General features: G+C 47.3%; 1 protein-coding gene across 3 annotated transcripts in view; it reads left to right on the forward strand.

The window, feature by feature from the left end:
• The first annotated feature begins 1,210 nt into the window (after positions 1–1,210).
• Positions 1,211–16,847, forward strand: part of Cdkl1 (cyclin dependent kinase like 1) — a 43,147-nt gene continuing 27,510 nt past the window's right edge. Inside the window, exons 1-3 of one of the 3 annotated variants that reach the window (XM_041658446.1) lie at positions 1,211–1,408; positions 1,534–1,621; positions 2,256–2,539. In XM_041658446.1, the coding sequence (XP_041514380.1) occupies positions 2,372–2,539 (168 nt within the window). In that variant the 5' untranslated portion in view covers positions 1,211–1,408; positions 1,534–1,621; positions 2,256–2,371. Of the gene's footprint in view, positions 1,622–1,642; positions 1,761–2,255; positions 2,540–16,847 lie in introns of those variants that run through there. The other 2 variants (XM_041658444.1, XM_041658447.1) reach the window with 2 other exon arrangements.

Below are 16,847 nucleotides of genomic sequence, written 5' to 3' on the forward strand. Positions count from 1 at the left end.
TCATATAGGTGATGTAGACAAATTCTTTGAACAAAAGAAACAAACAAAACTCTCTCAAGAAGAACTAGGATGTCTTTAATAGTCCTCTAATTTCTTAAATAGAATTCATAATTAACAACTATTTCAACAAGGAAAACTCCAGGCCTATATGGAATTACTGCTAAATTTTATCACACATTTAAGGAACTCGTGGTAATGATCAAAAGTAATTATCTCTTGAATATATAAGAACAGAAAACATTTTCCAAATCATTTGCAAATCAACTTCACTAGCTAAAGAAAACTACAGGTCAATGTATCTCAAAACAAGAATGTCTACCAATAAGCCGGAGAGCAGGCTCAGCAGTTAAAAGCACTTGCTGCTCTTGCAGAGGGCAAATAAGAGTCAGATTCATATTTAAACCACGAAAAATCATAAACCACCTATTTCAGTGACTAAAGTCAGAGACATGGATTCCGACACTGGAAACATTGCTAGTGGGAAGGCAAAATGGAACCGCCAGAGATGAAAATATTGTGGTGGTTACTTACAAGAAATAAACTTGATGTGCACCCCAGCAGTCCTCTCCTAAGTATTTCCCCCAAGCAAAATAATATATGTTCATGCCGGGCGGTGGTGGCACACTCCTTTAATCCCAGCACTTGGGAGGCAGAGGCAGGTGGATCTCTGTGACTTCGAGACCAGCCTGGTCTACAAGAGCTAGTTCCAGGACAGGCTCCAAAACCACAGAGAAACCCTGTCTCGAAAAACCAAAATAATAATAATAATAATGATAATAATAATAATAATATACGTTCATAGAAAGGGCTATGCATGGCATCTATAGTGACTTCATTCATAATCACCCCAAACTGGAAACAGTTTCGACCAGGCGTGAATAAACAAATACCGGCACATTCATACACCAGAACGCTACCCACCAATAAAAAAGGAAGATACTGATGATGAGTGCCAGATCTGTGTGGGTCTCCGATGCATTCTGTGTGCAGTGTATGCTCCCATTTGTATGGCATTCTGGGAAAGGCAAAGCTATCGAGAAGACAAAATTCAAGAACAGGAATTCGCATTTGTACATGATTTCTGGGAGGGTCCCAGGCCACCATTAGTCCCTCCCCAGACTTCATTATACCGTACTCCCTTTGCCAGGCGACCGCCACGCCCTGTATGCCCAGTCCCAGCTTCTTCCTGAGCTCAGTGTAGATTTGCATCTTTCCTTGGCCAGGGCTGGCCAGGGTTTCGCAGACATTTTCTCTGCTGAAGTCCTGTCTCCAGTACACACGCACCTCGGCGCCTAGCATAAGGGATGAAAGAGCTGGCAGAGTATTGAGGCTGTCTGGCCGGTGGCGCGCTACCTTCTTTCAAGAATTCTTAGATCCATCCGCTGCCACTGTCGCTGTGCTCTAGCAGGTTCGATAAGGAAGTGACTGGGGAAATCAAGGCAGGCTCTGCTCTGCACCACGCCAAGGCCCCACTGCAAGGGAGGGAAGGCCAACCTGACTCCCTCGATTGCCTCTCTCTTTCGTTTTCTGAAGCTGCAGCACCGGGCAGGACCGACGCAGCAGGACCCCTCCAGGGGTTCCCAGGCGAGGAGGGGACACCAAGGAGTGACCGAGACATAAGGTATGGAACTGGCCACCGTAGCAGGAGCAAGCTTCTAGGAGGGCCCGGGTGCAGGAATCCTTCTCGCAGATGCTCCACGCAGCGCCGTCCGCGATCTAAATCCTGCGGACCTGCAGCGTGAGATCTGGGAACCTGCCAGGTGACTGCGGGGACAACAGGGCGAAAGGCGGCCCCGCCCAGCCCGGCGCGGTTCCCATGGGGATTGCAGCGGCCACCAGCCTGGCTGCCTGCGGCTGGACACGAGCTGGGCCGAGAGGCACCAGGAGTAGGGGCAGGAGGTCCCTGCGGTCCCTCGTTGCCCCGGTTGCCCGCCCGGTGTCTTCTTCCGGAGGGAAATGAGACCCGAAATTAGAACCGGGGAAACCCTTGGCCTTCGCGGTGCTCCAGCCAGCTCAAGTGTCTTAGATCGTATGAACCATAACGTTAAAAGGATAGCTTATCTTACAGCTTGGCTCGTTTTAGGATGATGGCTACATCTTTAGCTCGAGGGAATGAAAACAGACAATTGAAATTGGGTCGCTCGGCAGCCACCTGTAGGCTCCCAGTCTTGACCGCGACGTGATGTCATTGCTGGGGGTGGAGTCCACACCTGGCTGGTCCTAATTCTATAACTTAGTGCCCTTGTTTTCTCTAGCTCCTGGACCACGGTCCCTACTCGATGGGGCTCGAGCGCGGTCCGCCGACCACCTATTTCGTAAACAACATTTAAAAACTGTATCAAAGTCCATTCTCAAGACTTACTCCTCCGAGATGGAGAAATATGAAAAGATTGGGAAGATTGGAGAAGGCTCCTACGGGGTGGTGTTCAAGTGCAGAAACAGGGACACGGGTCAGATCGTGGCCATCAAGAGATTTCTGGAAACTGAAGATGACCCTGTCATAAAGAAAATCGCCCTGCGAGAAATCCGCATGCTCAAGGTAGTAGATTCGCTTTTTCTGGGTTAGATAACGCTGTCCGATGTGGTGACGCCCCCTTCCTTCACAGCCTTGTGTCCTCAGAGGCACAAATCCGAGTCTGTGCGCAGAGAACCGGTTATGTAAGAAGTAAGCAAGGAGAAAAGGAGAGGTATGGCAGCCCACTCTTGCAGGGAAACTGAGGCATTCATTTCTCCCCCAGTTGCTTGTCACGTGTCATCATGTCATCTGCAGACAGTCTTTTCGAGAGTCCCTGATATGCAGAATTTAAAACAATGCAACTCTGCTGTAGTTCTTGAGTTGTAAGCTCCTAGACTGCTTTCTATTCGTATTTTAAATCCATTTCCCTGCTTTCTTGGGCTGTGTGGGGGTATGCATGCCTCTGTATGTGTTCACATGTGTGTGGGAACATATGCTATGCATGTTTGCCTCTGTATCTCCGTGTCCTCCTAGCACACACGGTGGCACCTGCTAGACTCCCAGTAAATGTTCTTATTGAATTTTGGGGGCTAATAAAATAAACTCTCCAGGAAGAGTAGGTGTTACGGGTCAATCCTAATTGAATGAGAGAGGATCAATTCCCCCAAGCTGACCTCCGACTCCCATATTGCTCTGTAGCATCTGCGTGTTCCACCTACCAAAATAAATAAAAATATAATCTGGAAGAGAAGGAGTGAGGCGTGTGATGAATATGACAGAGGTTGTGTTCGTAGCTGAAAACCCATGTGTTCGGGAGGTGGGACTGTACACACTGATTTCAAAGCAGGAAGCTGCCACCACCTAAACTCAATGTTTCTCTCTTCTCTAGTCTAGGTAAGGGGCGGGAAGATTGCTGATTTTCTGTCCCTTTCATTGTAGCTCTTCAAAATTATATGATATTCCTGATTATCTAGTGTGTGCTTGCTGCATTCGGTAGCTAAGAGGGATTGAGAAGTGAACTCATATTTTCTTCATTGATTCAGTAAGTTCTTACTGAGCCTTAGTGTACCTAAAAAAAAAGTGTTGTGCAAAGTTGTTTCAGAAGCTCAGCTCTTGGAAGTGGGGTGGAGTAAAATTCACCCCAATCTCACTTCTTGTGTGCTGAGATCCTGTACTGGGCAGAGCCTCTGTCACAGGTCTTGGGTCCTCACCGCTGGCAAGAGCTCTTCTGGTGTCACTGAGTAAAGAAAGCATGTTGGGATTGGATTTCGAAGTTCGAGGGTAATAAGGGATGCAGTGGAGCAGCTAGGTTTCAGGTAGGCTGGGCTTGAACTTGAGCGTGACTCTGCAGCTCTAGGGATACTAACCTGGATAGGAAATGCGGTAGCTGCTACAGGCAGACAGCAACTAGGTGAGTTCCGGGGGAAGGGAGCACTGGATTCCAGCGAGAAGCTGAGGCTTTTTCATAGTCCTCATGGGGTGAGGGGAAAACTCAAACTGGGACCTCAGAGCAAAGGGTGAGGGAGCCTCATTGACCTCAGTCCTGATGGGAGGGCTGGCCCCAGACTGCCCCACTGCAGAAGCAGAAGAATGGTAGCTTGAGGCAGGAAGTGGGATTTTGACCATCTTGCTAAGGTATCTGTCTTTCTTCTGAATAGCCAAGATGTTTGTTTGTTTGTTTGTTTGTTGTTTGTTTTAGAGACAGAGTTTCTCTGTGTAACCCTGGCTGTCCTGGAACTCTTTCTATAAAACCAGGCTGGACTCTAACTCAGAGATCTGCCTGCCTCTGTTTCCCAAGTGCTGGGGTTAAAGGTGTGAACCACCACTACCGCAGACTGCCAAGATTGGTTTTTTTTTTTTTTTTTTATTAAAAGGTTGTCAGTTTTGGACTCATGGACTGTTGAAGTTTCAAAACATACCCTTTTCTCTATAGCAACTGACGGAGAGTTATCAGGACTGCTCAGTGTCCCGTTAAGTACTTTGCCATGCTGTTTTCTTTCCATTCTTTGAAACACGGTCTTAGGCTGTAGACCAGGCTAGCCTTGAGCTCCATGCTAGAGGCTGAACCCAGGGTCTCACAAACCTGGCAGTACTATACCTGTACTGCATCCTCAGCCCAGTCAGGGCTTAAGAACAACAACAGCAACAAGAACCCACTGAACTACTCTCCTTAAATAATCAGACACTTTAATATTAAAAGGAAAACTAGAAAAGGCACCCTTGGTGGGAAACATGACCTTCCTGAGAGAGAGAAAACAACTGGAGATAGCATCCAGCTTCACCTTCTGTGCTGTGCCAAGCAAGTCGTTTTGTGTGTGTGTGTATGTGTGTGCGCATGTGTGCGCACGTGTGTGCTTTTCAGGCTCCTTTTCTCAGCTTCGCTATCCACCAGTGACATCATTTGTCTTGTGCACTGTAAATCCCATGACTGTTAATACTACATCTGGGGACAATAAGATTCCCAGGTCAGATCAAGTGCTGTCCCGCACGGAGGGCCTATCGCTGGTGAAGCAAACTGTCTATGCAGTTCCAGATGCCTTGATGGGATGGTCCCTGGGATCGCATATAGTAACAGAATTGAGAATTCCTTGTGTGGATCTTTCCGGACTCTGCTTCACAAAATAAAGCAAGGCCCGGAAACTGCGGCAAACTTCCCAGGGCTGAAGTTGTTTCTCTGTAAACAGATGTAACTGTGGGAGGTAATTGTATAGCAACCAGCTGGGTGGTTTTAAAGGCAGCACCTCTTCCTTGTCTCCCTCTCAGGTGTGCAGTCCCATCAGGAAGCTGTAGCCAGGGGATTAGAATATCAAGACCTCCAGCTTGCTATGTTTTTTACCAAAGGTTTCTCTCTCTCTCTCTCTCTCTCTCAACTGGAAACACTACAAACAGCATTATTTTATGCTAACCAGAGGGAGAAAGTGTGACTCTGTTTTATAAAATGATGTTGTTTTTCATAATAATATACCACTATCTAAAAAAGATGTAACCCTGTGCTCACCAAGATGCTCTGTGAGAGTCAGCTCTTCAATATCTTAATCTTCAATTGGAATCTTCCTAGGTTATATAATTGAACTTGTAAAAAAGAAAAGAGGGAGACAGAAAAAGTGACTGTCTTTTTGGAGCAGCAGGCAGCACCGCTGTCTCATAAAAATTACAAAAAGCCAACAAGTCCTCTAGGGACAAGTTACTGTCACTCTTGTGCCAGCTCAGTGGGCCTCTTTCAAACCTGCTTTCTATCAGAGGAAGAAAAGAATGGATTCCATTCGGCTTGTTTTGGGGAGAGATGTTTGTGCTCAAGATAATGGACATCAGTTTGGCACATGTTTACAGAACCCTGCCACATCCCAGGCACTGTCCTTGGCCGCTGCCCCCATGGACTTGCGTCTTAGCAAGAGAGGGCAACAATAAAAAAGTTTATATGTGGTAAAACACAAAGCAGCATCAGGCGAAAGGGCAGGGGGTGTGGTGTTCAAACCCTTTCTATAACTTCATTGTAAACATATTACTAACACTTAAATGTGTTAAAGACATGTTGCATGGCAGGAAGAGTGGTCATGAAAGTAGCAAGAAATTAGAGAGGGGAAAGGTCTCTAGTAGTTGCAGATGCTTTTAATCCCAGCACTCAGGAGGTGGAGGCAGGCAGATCTCTTTGAGTTCAAGGCCAGCCGGGTCTACAGAGTGAGTCCCAGGACAGCCAGGGCTACACAGAGAAAGAGAGAGAGAGAGAGAGAGAGAGAGAGAGAGAGAGAGGAACCTTAAATCATAAAGCCAGGTATAGATGAGGTAAATGGTTCAGTGGGTAAAAGTGCTTGTTACATAAGTGCTAGGTCCTGAGTTTGAATTTGCAGAAACCATGTTAAAAAAAAAAAAAAAAAAAAGGTCAGCTGCTTGTGGAGACCAGCTATAATGCCAACAACCCCTGCAGGGAGATTGGAGTGAAGCCAAGAGAATTTCCCAAAGCTTGTGGGCCAGCTAGCCTGGTGTATACAACAAGAAAACATATTGTCCTCTGACCTACAAATGTGCACTGTGGCACACACAAATGAATCCACATACACATAAGAATGTGTATGGAGTGTGTACATACACACACACACACACACACACACACACACACACACACACACACACACACAAAGCCCGGCATCATGTGCTAGGCCATCAGGACCTCATGGTGGGAAGTGGCTTTGAATAGATTGCATGCAAGCTTATAAACATGCTTGACTCCAGCCCAGCCCCGTCCCCCCTCCCACCCACAGTGATTTATATCTATGTATCCAGCAAAGTGAACTGTGTGGTTAAGGAAAACACGAAACTGACAACTCCTTCTTAGGTCCCTGGTCTCTGCTGCTGATTCTCTGTGGGCTGAAATGGTAGCGCTGTTGAGAGAGGAAGGAATCTATTCCATCCAGCCTTGATAGAACAGATGGCTCTGGGGTAGTTGGGAGATCAAAGACGGGACATTGTGCTCTGGGTGTCTGGGTGACCTGCCTCCGGCAGGGGATACAGAGGGCAATAGAATAGGCCAGAGCTACTTCGGTTAAACAGCTAGAAGCCCAGCCAGGACTGAGTGACAGTTCTCTCTCCCTCAAGACACGGAAAGTGAGCTAAGAAGGAGAGGGTGTCACGCGTTTTCACTTGGCAGGTAGGAGCTGGTGGCCCAGCAGACTTGGCTGCGCTGCTAGGACTCAACATTATCACTAAGTGATCATCTCAGAAGGTGGCGATTGTGTCCTGTTTTGCATATTGGTTCAGGGTGGTAAATGATTTGCCGGAACCCTCCTAGACAGGAAGCTGGAATGCAGACACAGTTCTGCCCATCCCTAAGACCCAGTCCTGCTGCCTTCACATGTCAGACCCACCGGCCACGGGTTCTCACAATCTGTTTTATCCTCTCTCCTGCAGGGCCTTCTCTATGAGACTGTGAGTGACCCCAGGGAGTGGAGATCGGAAATGAGTACAGAGGAGATGAGGGTCCCTCACGGTCCTCATTCCCTAACTCTAGAGGCTTTTGTGTTTTAAAGAAGGGAAAGTTATTGTTTGCCCCCAACAGAGATGAGAATAAGTGTGTGTGTGTGTGGGGTGTCCTTCTGAAGCTTTACCATGGGCTGGAGATAGGTTGCTTAGTGGTAGACACCTGGCATGGCATATGCAAAACTCACTCTGCTGTAAACATCCCAAAATTCATCACATGTGTTTGTTGTGGGAGGGGTGGGGTACACAGCACACTAATGCGCCTGTGTGCTTGTGTGTGCAAGCGGAGGCCAAAGGTCAACCTCTGTTTCCATTCTTCAGGTGCCGTCCATCCAGATGTTTTTTGAGACAGGATCTTTCTTTGGCCTGGAACTTGCCAATTAGGCTAGGCCGTCTAGTCAGCGAGCCCCAGGGATCTGCTTGCTTTTGCCTTCCCGGTGCTATGAGCCACCATATCTGGCCTATTTGTTTGTTTTGTTTTTGAAACAGGGTCTCTCTAGGTAGCCTTGGTTAACACTTCGAACTCCATCTGTAGACCAGGCTAGCCTTGAACTCATAAAGCTCTGCCTATCTCGGCCTGCCAGCCTTGCCTAGCTTCTTTAGGCGGGTCCAAGGTATTGAACTCAGGTCCTCACCCTTGGATAGCAAGCACTTTACCAACTGAACCATTAGCCAGTGCTAACAGTGTGCATTCTTTTACAAAATCTTTTTATCCCATTTATTTGTGTGTGTTTCTGTGCGTGCACCACATGTGACACAGTGTACTTCAGGTGGAGGTTAGAGGACAACCTGTTGTAACTGGTTCCCTCCTTCTACCACGGGGTCCTGAAGACTGAACTCAAATCATCAGGCTTTCGGGCAAGCATCTTAACTGCTGAGACCTTTTGCTGGTCCTCGAGGATACCTCCTTAATGAGAACAATGTCACCCCCAAAAAGATCTACATCGGATCTTCCAGGAGGATGACAAAATGTCTAATCTTGTTACTGTGTAAAGCACAGGTAAGCATGCAGTGTAGATACAGCATCTGATGTATTTGTTGCATTAAGGTTTCTGCTCTAAGCAATTAGGGGAAAGATGTGTAAACTGACACCTCGGGAAAACAAAAATGAGGACGGTGCCTGGGTGTGAAGGAAACGGCTATATGCTGCTTGGCAGAAAATGCTCTCTGCTGACCTGACAGAGCATGCACGGTGCTGGGAGAAGCTGCTGTTCCCTGTCACCTCACCTTCCAATGGGGACACAGCTGTGTGATTGCATGGCCCCAGAGCTGTCGCTAGGGACCTGAGTGTTGGATCCTGCTCAGGGCTGTCAGGTGACCTTGGACAAGCTCTAATGCCTCCTGGAACCCTGCCCACCCTTATCTTCTGATTTATGTCTCTGCCTGGTACTGCTTCACTGACTTTTTGCTGAGGGGAGCATACAAGGCTTGAGCCAAAACTGTAGCTGCAGCCAGGCAGCCTCAGGATGCAGGAACAGAAGAGTGAAGGTCAAAGCAGGAATAGCTGAGGAGAGAAGCAAAGCTCAGAGAGAAAGGTAGAGGGTGGGATTTGAACATGGGACATGTTCCATGCAGAGCCAGCATTAGGCTCCCCAGGACGCTCACCACACGTAAACTCAGATCACAAATACTGTGGCGAGTCTCTAACCTGCTGCCAGGCATTGCTGGGAGGAGAGGGACCCCTAAGGCTCCCGGTTATTCAACAAAAGCATTAACTAGGCACCATATATGAGCTTTGTGCCAGGCTCACACCACTAAGTACCACCAACATACGAGCGTGCCCTCCACCCCAGCACACAGCCTAGCCAATGCTCCCATCTTTTTAAAGGCATCCACTTACTCAATGTTAAAACCTCAGTGGGCAATCTTGTGGCGTTCGGTCCTGGCAAAAATGAGGAAAAAGACAGGGAAGCATTTTAATCCTGCTGTGGCTAAATGGAGCCCTTTCCCAGTTTCTTATCTGCAAATTGTTCACTTTGCTTATGAAAACGTATTAAGAATGCAGTCCATTAGTAATGAAAATTAGTGCTAGTCCTCCCATTGTTTCAGGCGTGTTCAGTGTTATCTGTTATGGATTGTGGGGGACTAGACATGCAAACTCAAGTATTGGTAAGGATCACATTAATACCACAAACGTACAAAGATGGATGCCTGAGGAGCAGTTGTGGGGAGAGGTAGGGGCTGGAGCAGACTGCCAATCTCACATCTCTGGATGGGGTCAATGTTCAGCCCCATAGGCTGCCCACTCAGGGAGATAAGTTTTTCGTTCTTTTAGCAAGAAATTAGGATTTTGTGTGATGTCTCCTAAGATTTTTTTTCTCTACAATTTTTAGAAGAAAAATTAAGACTATGTGTTATTTATTTTCTGCATGCATGTGTGTTATGTGACTATGAGCACATGCATGCATGCGGCGGCATGCCTATGGAGGCTGGAGGACAATTTCAGGAGTCAGCCCTTGCAAAGCCCTCTGCCTTGTCCGGACAGAGTCTCTCTGGTTCGGCTACTGTGCTTTGGGTCCCAAGCTGAGTGGCTCACCAGCTTCTGACTCCACCTCCCTCCCTTCTCCCCAGAGGGGTACGGAGATGACAGATCCACACCACCGCACACAACTTCACCACCACACACAACTCTTTGCTTTTTGTTTTGTTTTGTTGAGATAGGGATTCTCTATGTAACTAACTGCCCTGGCTGTCCTGGAACTCACTCTGTAGACCAGGCTGTCCTTGGACTCAGAGAGATCCGCCTGCCTCTGCCTCCTGAGTGCTGGGATTAAAGGCAACACACAACTTTTTATGTCAGTTCTTGGAGTAGATCTCAGGTCATCAGGCTTATGAAGCTACCCTCTGAACCGTCTGCCTGGCCCCCAAATTCAGAACATTTAAAAGCTAAAAGATAACGCAGGCAATACCCTTCGCCCTTTGACTACCTGTGTTCATAGCTGTTAGAGCCTTGCTGTCCTCTCTCTCTGGTCCTAGCTCTGTTTCTTTCCCTTACACCTCTGCCCCACCCGTACATTTTTGGCTGTGTCACCTCTCCAGACATTTGACACAAGGTCATTCTTCTATATAATAACCATGTTGTGAAATTTATCAGCAATTCAGTACTGTTATCTAATACATAGCTGACACCCAAAGGCTCCATATTGTCCCAATAGTAGCCACATAACTCTGTGTGTATAAAGTGTGTAAAAACAGAGCTGCAGGTGGGTGTGGTGACGGGAGGCAGAGGCAGCAGGGTCACTGTGTATTCAGGAATGTGTAGATTAAACACAGTATACGCTGTTAGTACAGCGTAATCGCTCTTTCTGATTGCCAAAGTGTCACCTGTTCGCCATTTGGCCTCCTTCAGTCTGTTCCTGGGTTCTGACAGGCGTCCACCATTGTGGGCAGACTTTGCTGTGTGATAGACAGATAAAAATGTCTTGGACTCCTCCTGCCCCCACCCTGTGAGCAGCCATTTCTCCAGGAACCTGGTTCCTTTTAGTGGTAGCTGACAAAATATCCTGACTTTAAAGGGTTAAATAACTTTTTTAAAATTCTCACATTGTTCCGGTCCCATACAATACAGGATCTTCAGATACTGTTTGGCCATCGGGCTGCCAGTTTGGGACCTTGAAACTCTGGCTTTTGCTCTGGGCAGTATTGGTTCCAAGGACTCAAGGAGATGGGGTAATGGAGGTGGGTTTCTTTGTTTTTTATTTTTTATTTTTTGTTTGTCTGGCATAGACCAACACTGGCCATTTATGTAAGCTTGTTGTCTGTATCACGGAAGACAATGGGAGCAGTTTCTTGCCCACAACAAAAGAAACCAAACAGCCCCTTATCATCCCCTCTATTTGCTCAACAAGTGGAGACCTGTTTAATTTCATTTCTACAAGATGATGTGCAAACAGCAAATAGTAACCGGCTGTTTTGTTTGTTTACTCGGAGATGTTTTGGCTTAGCCCTCGGGGGTTTAGCGGCACAGATTGTATTCTCGCTGCTAGCGAGAGCCAAAGCCACAAGCTGACTAGCAAATACTTCAGGCATGAAAGGTACAGAGGTCACCAGGCAGGAGCCTTACTGTCTTCCAAGCCCTCAGTTCACAATGCAATTAAGCCCGTTCCCCAGCCCGTCAGTGTCACCGGCATTGTGGCCTATGTCCCACACCAGACTTCAGAAAATAAAATACCCTGGCACAGGAGGAGACAGAATAAATTATTTTTGACAAGTAATTTTGAATAGATTGGGTGGGTATATGTGCTGAGAAATCAATCACCCACGACAAATAATTATTGTATAGTTCGTGGAAGCCATGTTTCGATATATGCTTCTGTGGCATGATCAAATCAAGGCAATTAGCATACCTATCCCCCCAAATATTTGCCATTTCTTGGTGCGTTTGCATGTGAGCATGTGGGCGTGCATCTGTGTGTATGCAGGCATGCTTGCGTGAGTGTGTACACGCTGTGGAGGTCAGAAGACAACCTTGGGTAGTGTTGGCCAGACACCACCACCTCATGTTTCGAGGCGGGTTCTCTCGTTGGCCTGGAACTTGCTCATTAGCTGAGACCGGCCGATCTGACTCTGCCTCCCTGGTGCTGGGACTACACACAGGAGCTACTACCACATCTGATCTCTCATAGATGGGGTTCATAGGTCACACATAGATGGGGTCTTGGGACTGAGCTCAGGTTTTTGCACTTACAAGGCAAATACTTCACCAACTGCAGCGTCTCCCTAGGCCCCAAATATTTGTTAAGTCTTTGCGATGAAAACATTTAAAAATCCTGTCTTTAGCCGGGCGGTGGTGGCACACACCTTTAATCCCAGCACTCGGGAGGCAGAGGCAGGCGGATCTCTGTGAGTTTGAGACCAGCCTGGTCTACAAGAGCTAGTTCCAGGACAGGCTCCAAAACCACAGAGAAACCCTGTCTCGAAAAAACTCCTGTCTTTGCGTTATTTTGAATAATAATTATTATTATATAGTTATTAACTATACTCACTTGGTTGGGCAGCAGAATATTAGGCTTTCAAAATGAGTGGCTGTATGATTCATCTTGATTCTTAAAACATCTTACTGCTTTCTTTCCCATTTAAGTTATTTTTTATTCTCATCCTACAAGAATTCTAGACATGCTATATGATATATCGTAAGATAGCCAAACCACACCTGAAGGTAGTAATTTTCCTGTAGAGTGGAATAAAAAAAAAAAAAAACTGGGTCAGGGACATGCCTTTCACTTAGGCTTTAAAACATTTTAATTTCAGTTGTACATTTGGCAGGATTAATGTTTTATTCTGCAAATTTGCTTTCAACAGGCACATTCTCCTGTTAATTATTATCCTTCTTTATTGTTTATTAACCTTAAGGGCCCTCTAGTAAACATACCAGTGGGTAGAACTGTGTCTCTGAAAATCATTGAACTTGGTCTCCATATCTGTTGGAACAATAAAAGGTGGGTGTTCCTAAGCCAGCCAGTGTCACCGCTGCAGTGACAAAGGGCGTGGCGACTGCCAGTGCATGATGCCCTCGGCGTCACTTTCCATGGTAGCCACGGTCATACTAATAATTCTTTCATGGTATTTTTCACAACGAAACAGCTCAATAATCCACTGCACACATCACTGGCCTGCTGGGTTTTCAGAAGGTTCCAGAAGAGATCTGTCCCCCGGTGTGGCCTCCAGCGAGCCCATAAACACCACTTAGCCTGGCTGCCTTCAGTTTCCCCAGAATGGAATTTTCCTCTTGACTGTTTTGTTCAGGGTTGTGCTGAGAGGAAGGTAGGCCGTTCCGAGGGCTTCTGTTTGTCCCTCTCTTACTGTGTAGCTCATGAAGCTAATGTTTGCCAACTGCCAAGAGTGTCTACCCCAAATTTGCCCTCGGGAGTGGAGAGAATGCTCTCAAGCGTGGCTCTGTGGATCTGCCCGGCCCTCTGTGAGTCAGTACTGCAAACCTGGGGCTCTGAGAACACATTGGGTAGAGATATCAATGCTCAGACCTCAGACCTGATCACTTGGTGGGTCTACTTGCAATTGGTCACAGATCCCTTTGGGAATGCCTGCGGTGGCATCACAGGGTCCTTCCTCAGAGTTATTCTCATTTATGAGTTGCATGAAGAACTTCAATTTCCCACCCTAAAAGCCAACATCAGCTTTGTCATCTGTCAATTTTTCCCACTAATGCAAATCAATGACACATTAGCCTGCCCCCCATCCCAACAGGACTCCATGATGGGGCATTGTGTGGGTCGGCTCAGAGCCCGGTGAAGTGAGGTATTCTGGCCACTCTGGGCACTAGGTGTTGGCCGCTCTGGAATCTTGTTCCCACTGGAAGCAGAGAAACTAATTCCCACGGTAGCAACTTCAATACAATGAAGGCAACCCTTTCCACTCACCCCACCCAAAGCAGCCATAGATAAACCTCCAAGCCAATACCATCCTTGCTGTTTGTGGTGCTCTAGTAGTGAAAGCATTTGTTGGGCCTTCAGAGGAAACGTGATCAAGTGGGGGGCTCTGTGGACCCCCAAATAATCCAGTCTAGAATTTTACCTCCTCAATGCTCTGCCAAGGCAATTCCAGCATGCCTGCCTTATCTGATGAGAGCCCAACCTCTGGACAGCTGTGCCAGAAGCATAAGCTATCTGCAGATGCCTTCGATAGGAGCTGGGTCCCAAGCTACAGGACAGGGCGCTCCCATCAATGAACTTGCCCCACGCAGCTGTACATTCCACAGTGCTCACGATCCAAGTCCCTCAAGACTCTTGCTGGCCCAAACGTGCCGGGTCCTAGCAGTCTCTGAAGATGGCTACTTCCTCCTTAATGCCTTCTGGGAGTGGGGCTTCATTCTATGTAGGGGTCCTTTGGCCTGGAGGAGTAAAAGAGGAATTAAGAGGATGGACATCCTCCACAGAGGCCCCTGGACTGTGGGAGGGATCTTCAAACTGTGGAAACCGTTTCTGCCAGTGTGCAAACTTCTCCCAGCCCAGGGGCTTGGGAAATTTTAAGGTTTAGGATTTCCAGGCTCATCATCCCAACATCACTATCCCATATCTCAGGTCCTTTCTGACCCTATCCCTGACTGTGGCATGGGGGACCTATTGAGACTACATATTCACTCCTTTGGGACACAGTATTTTGAAAGTGAAGTCTTGTCTCCATCGGAGACAAAAGTCCCTTAGACTGCTTCTAATCTCCACCCACTTCCCCATCTTTCTCCTGTGCCACGGCTATTACACAAGCCACCTGCTCCTCATCCAAAACCAATACTAGAGGAAGCGTTCTTGTTTATGTTGATCCTGCCTTGGGCCTCTCTTCCACCCGGCCCACCCAGCCTACAGGAGATCTTTGTCCCGCCCGACTAGTGATTGATCCAGATCCAGAGCTCCGTTCTGTGGGTGGGGCTGGGCCCACGTCTCATGCTGGCACCTGTATGTAGTCAGTGCATGCCTCCACCCCAGAAGGTAAAATGCAAGATGTGGAGTCGTGTGTTAGTAGCTTACTTTGGGTAGTAGCCCTGGGGACAGGAGAAAGGGGGAGAGAGAAGCCCACAGAGCAGCAGGGCCTCAGTCTCCAGAGACTTACAGTATGTCACTTGGGAATCCTTGAGAAGGGTCCAGGATTGATCATTTTAAAGCTGTGGGCAAGGAGAAGGGTGTCACTATTTCATTCTAGATGGATGGGAAAGGATGGAGGACTCCCTCCAAACTGTGAAAAACATTCTACAGGGACAACTGGGCAACTCTTACTTTTTAGACTTTAATTTCTGTTTGGGTTTTTTGTTTGTTTGTTTGTTTTAGTATTTACCATAGTTATTGGAGGAGAACGTTTTTGAAAGGAAAACCAAGAAATAAGCATTGCAAAAAAAGGGCCACTGTGTTTCCCTAAAGTACAGACATATGGTCAACATCCCATTACTCCCCCACAAAGAACACAGACCAGAGGGCAGGAGAGACCACAGACACAGTGATCTGTATAATGGTCAGTCTAAACCATGTGGCCACCAAGGAGCCGCCAGAGATCACTAAGCCAGTATCTTCAGTGGCCAGGCAGGTATTGGAGAATGGATTTGTCTCGGTGAGTAAATACACTTTGTCTTGAAATGTGCCTTCGCCTCTGCTGGTTGTCTGTTTCTCCACTTTAGATAGAAACATGGGTCCATGGAACAGTTGACTCTAATGTTTGTCAGTAACGTGACAATGGATGCTGATGACTCACTCACTGGACCACTCACTGGACCTTGGTGTCCCAGGAGGGATAGGAAGTGATGGGGAGAGCAGCAAACTAAAGCGCACGCCCCCCTAAAGTGAACCACTACTCCCAGCAAGCTCCTTCAAGCCACAGAGCTAATGGGTCTGGAGCCGCCAGAACGCCAACGTTTTCCCAGAGCAATATCTCCTGGTCACTAGGTGTGGGCAACAAATGTTAAAAGTCATGAAAGTGCTGTGGAGGAAGGAAGCTGAGCAACAGACCTCCAGGGATGCAGGGCCTGAGTTCATCAAAACAGATACGGGGTTGATGACAGGCACAGGTGCTGTCCCAGAAGGCTATGCGACACTGATCTTCATAGGAAAACCAAGCGGACAGTGAGTCAAATCCAGCCGGGAGGACACTAACACACAAACTGGGGTCTTGGCAGATGGAGAGATGACTCAGTGGCTGAGAGCATTTGCTGTTCTTGCAGAGACCCAGTATGGTTCACAGCTCTCTGCAACTCTAGTTCTAGGGGACCAATGCCTTCCGGCCTTTGTAGCCACGGTATGCATCGGTGTGCCTACACACACGTATAAAACACTCATAGACATAAAATAAAAAGAAATAAATCTTTTTAAAAGAAGCTTTTATTTTTAATGCCAGAGACGGTGCCTCACTTGGCAGCATGGGAAGAAAAGGGAGACTATTCCAATCTTGTGCAGACCCTGCTTTTCATAGACTAGCTGAGGATGGTAGTAAAGACCTAGAAAGGACTCCTGAGGCCTTCCAGACTGGAGCAGCACGAGACAGAATGCCAAGAAATAAAACCAGGCTTGAGGCTGTGGCTTCACCCCCTCACAAATCAGGAGCAATTATGGCTAAACAAGCCACAACCCCTTTGTAGTATTTATGGTAATTTAGTCTGTTCTGTCTTGTACGTGGCATTTGGTTCTTGTCATCTAATTTATTTGCATGTTCCTCAAGAAATCCCTTTTGGACAAAGGTGGAAGTGTCTAAGGCCCAGGCATGCCCAACATTCTGACATCGTGACAAAGTATTGCTGTCTCCGAAGTTTGTGCTCAAGAACTGCACAACAGAGTCATGAGGAGAAAAACAACCTCATGATGATTTAAGAATGTTTCCAATTTCGTGTTGGTAAGCAGCCATAGCTCTCCTGTGTCCCAGGCATACTGTGGGCCACAGAAAGGACACCTGAGAGCCCTCATAGACAAACATCCACAATTAT

The sequence above is a fragment of the Microtus oregoni genome, unplaced genomic scaffold (assembly GCF_018167655.1).
Source record: "Microtus oregoni isolate MIOR12 unplaced genomic scaffold, Mior012 000009F_ref0000495, whole genome shotgun sequence".
Lineage (NCBI taxonomy): Eukaryota > Metazoa > Chordata > Mammalia > Rodentia > Cricetidae > Microtus > Microtus oregoni.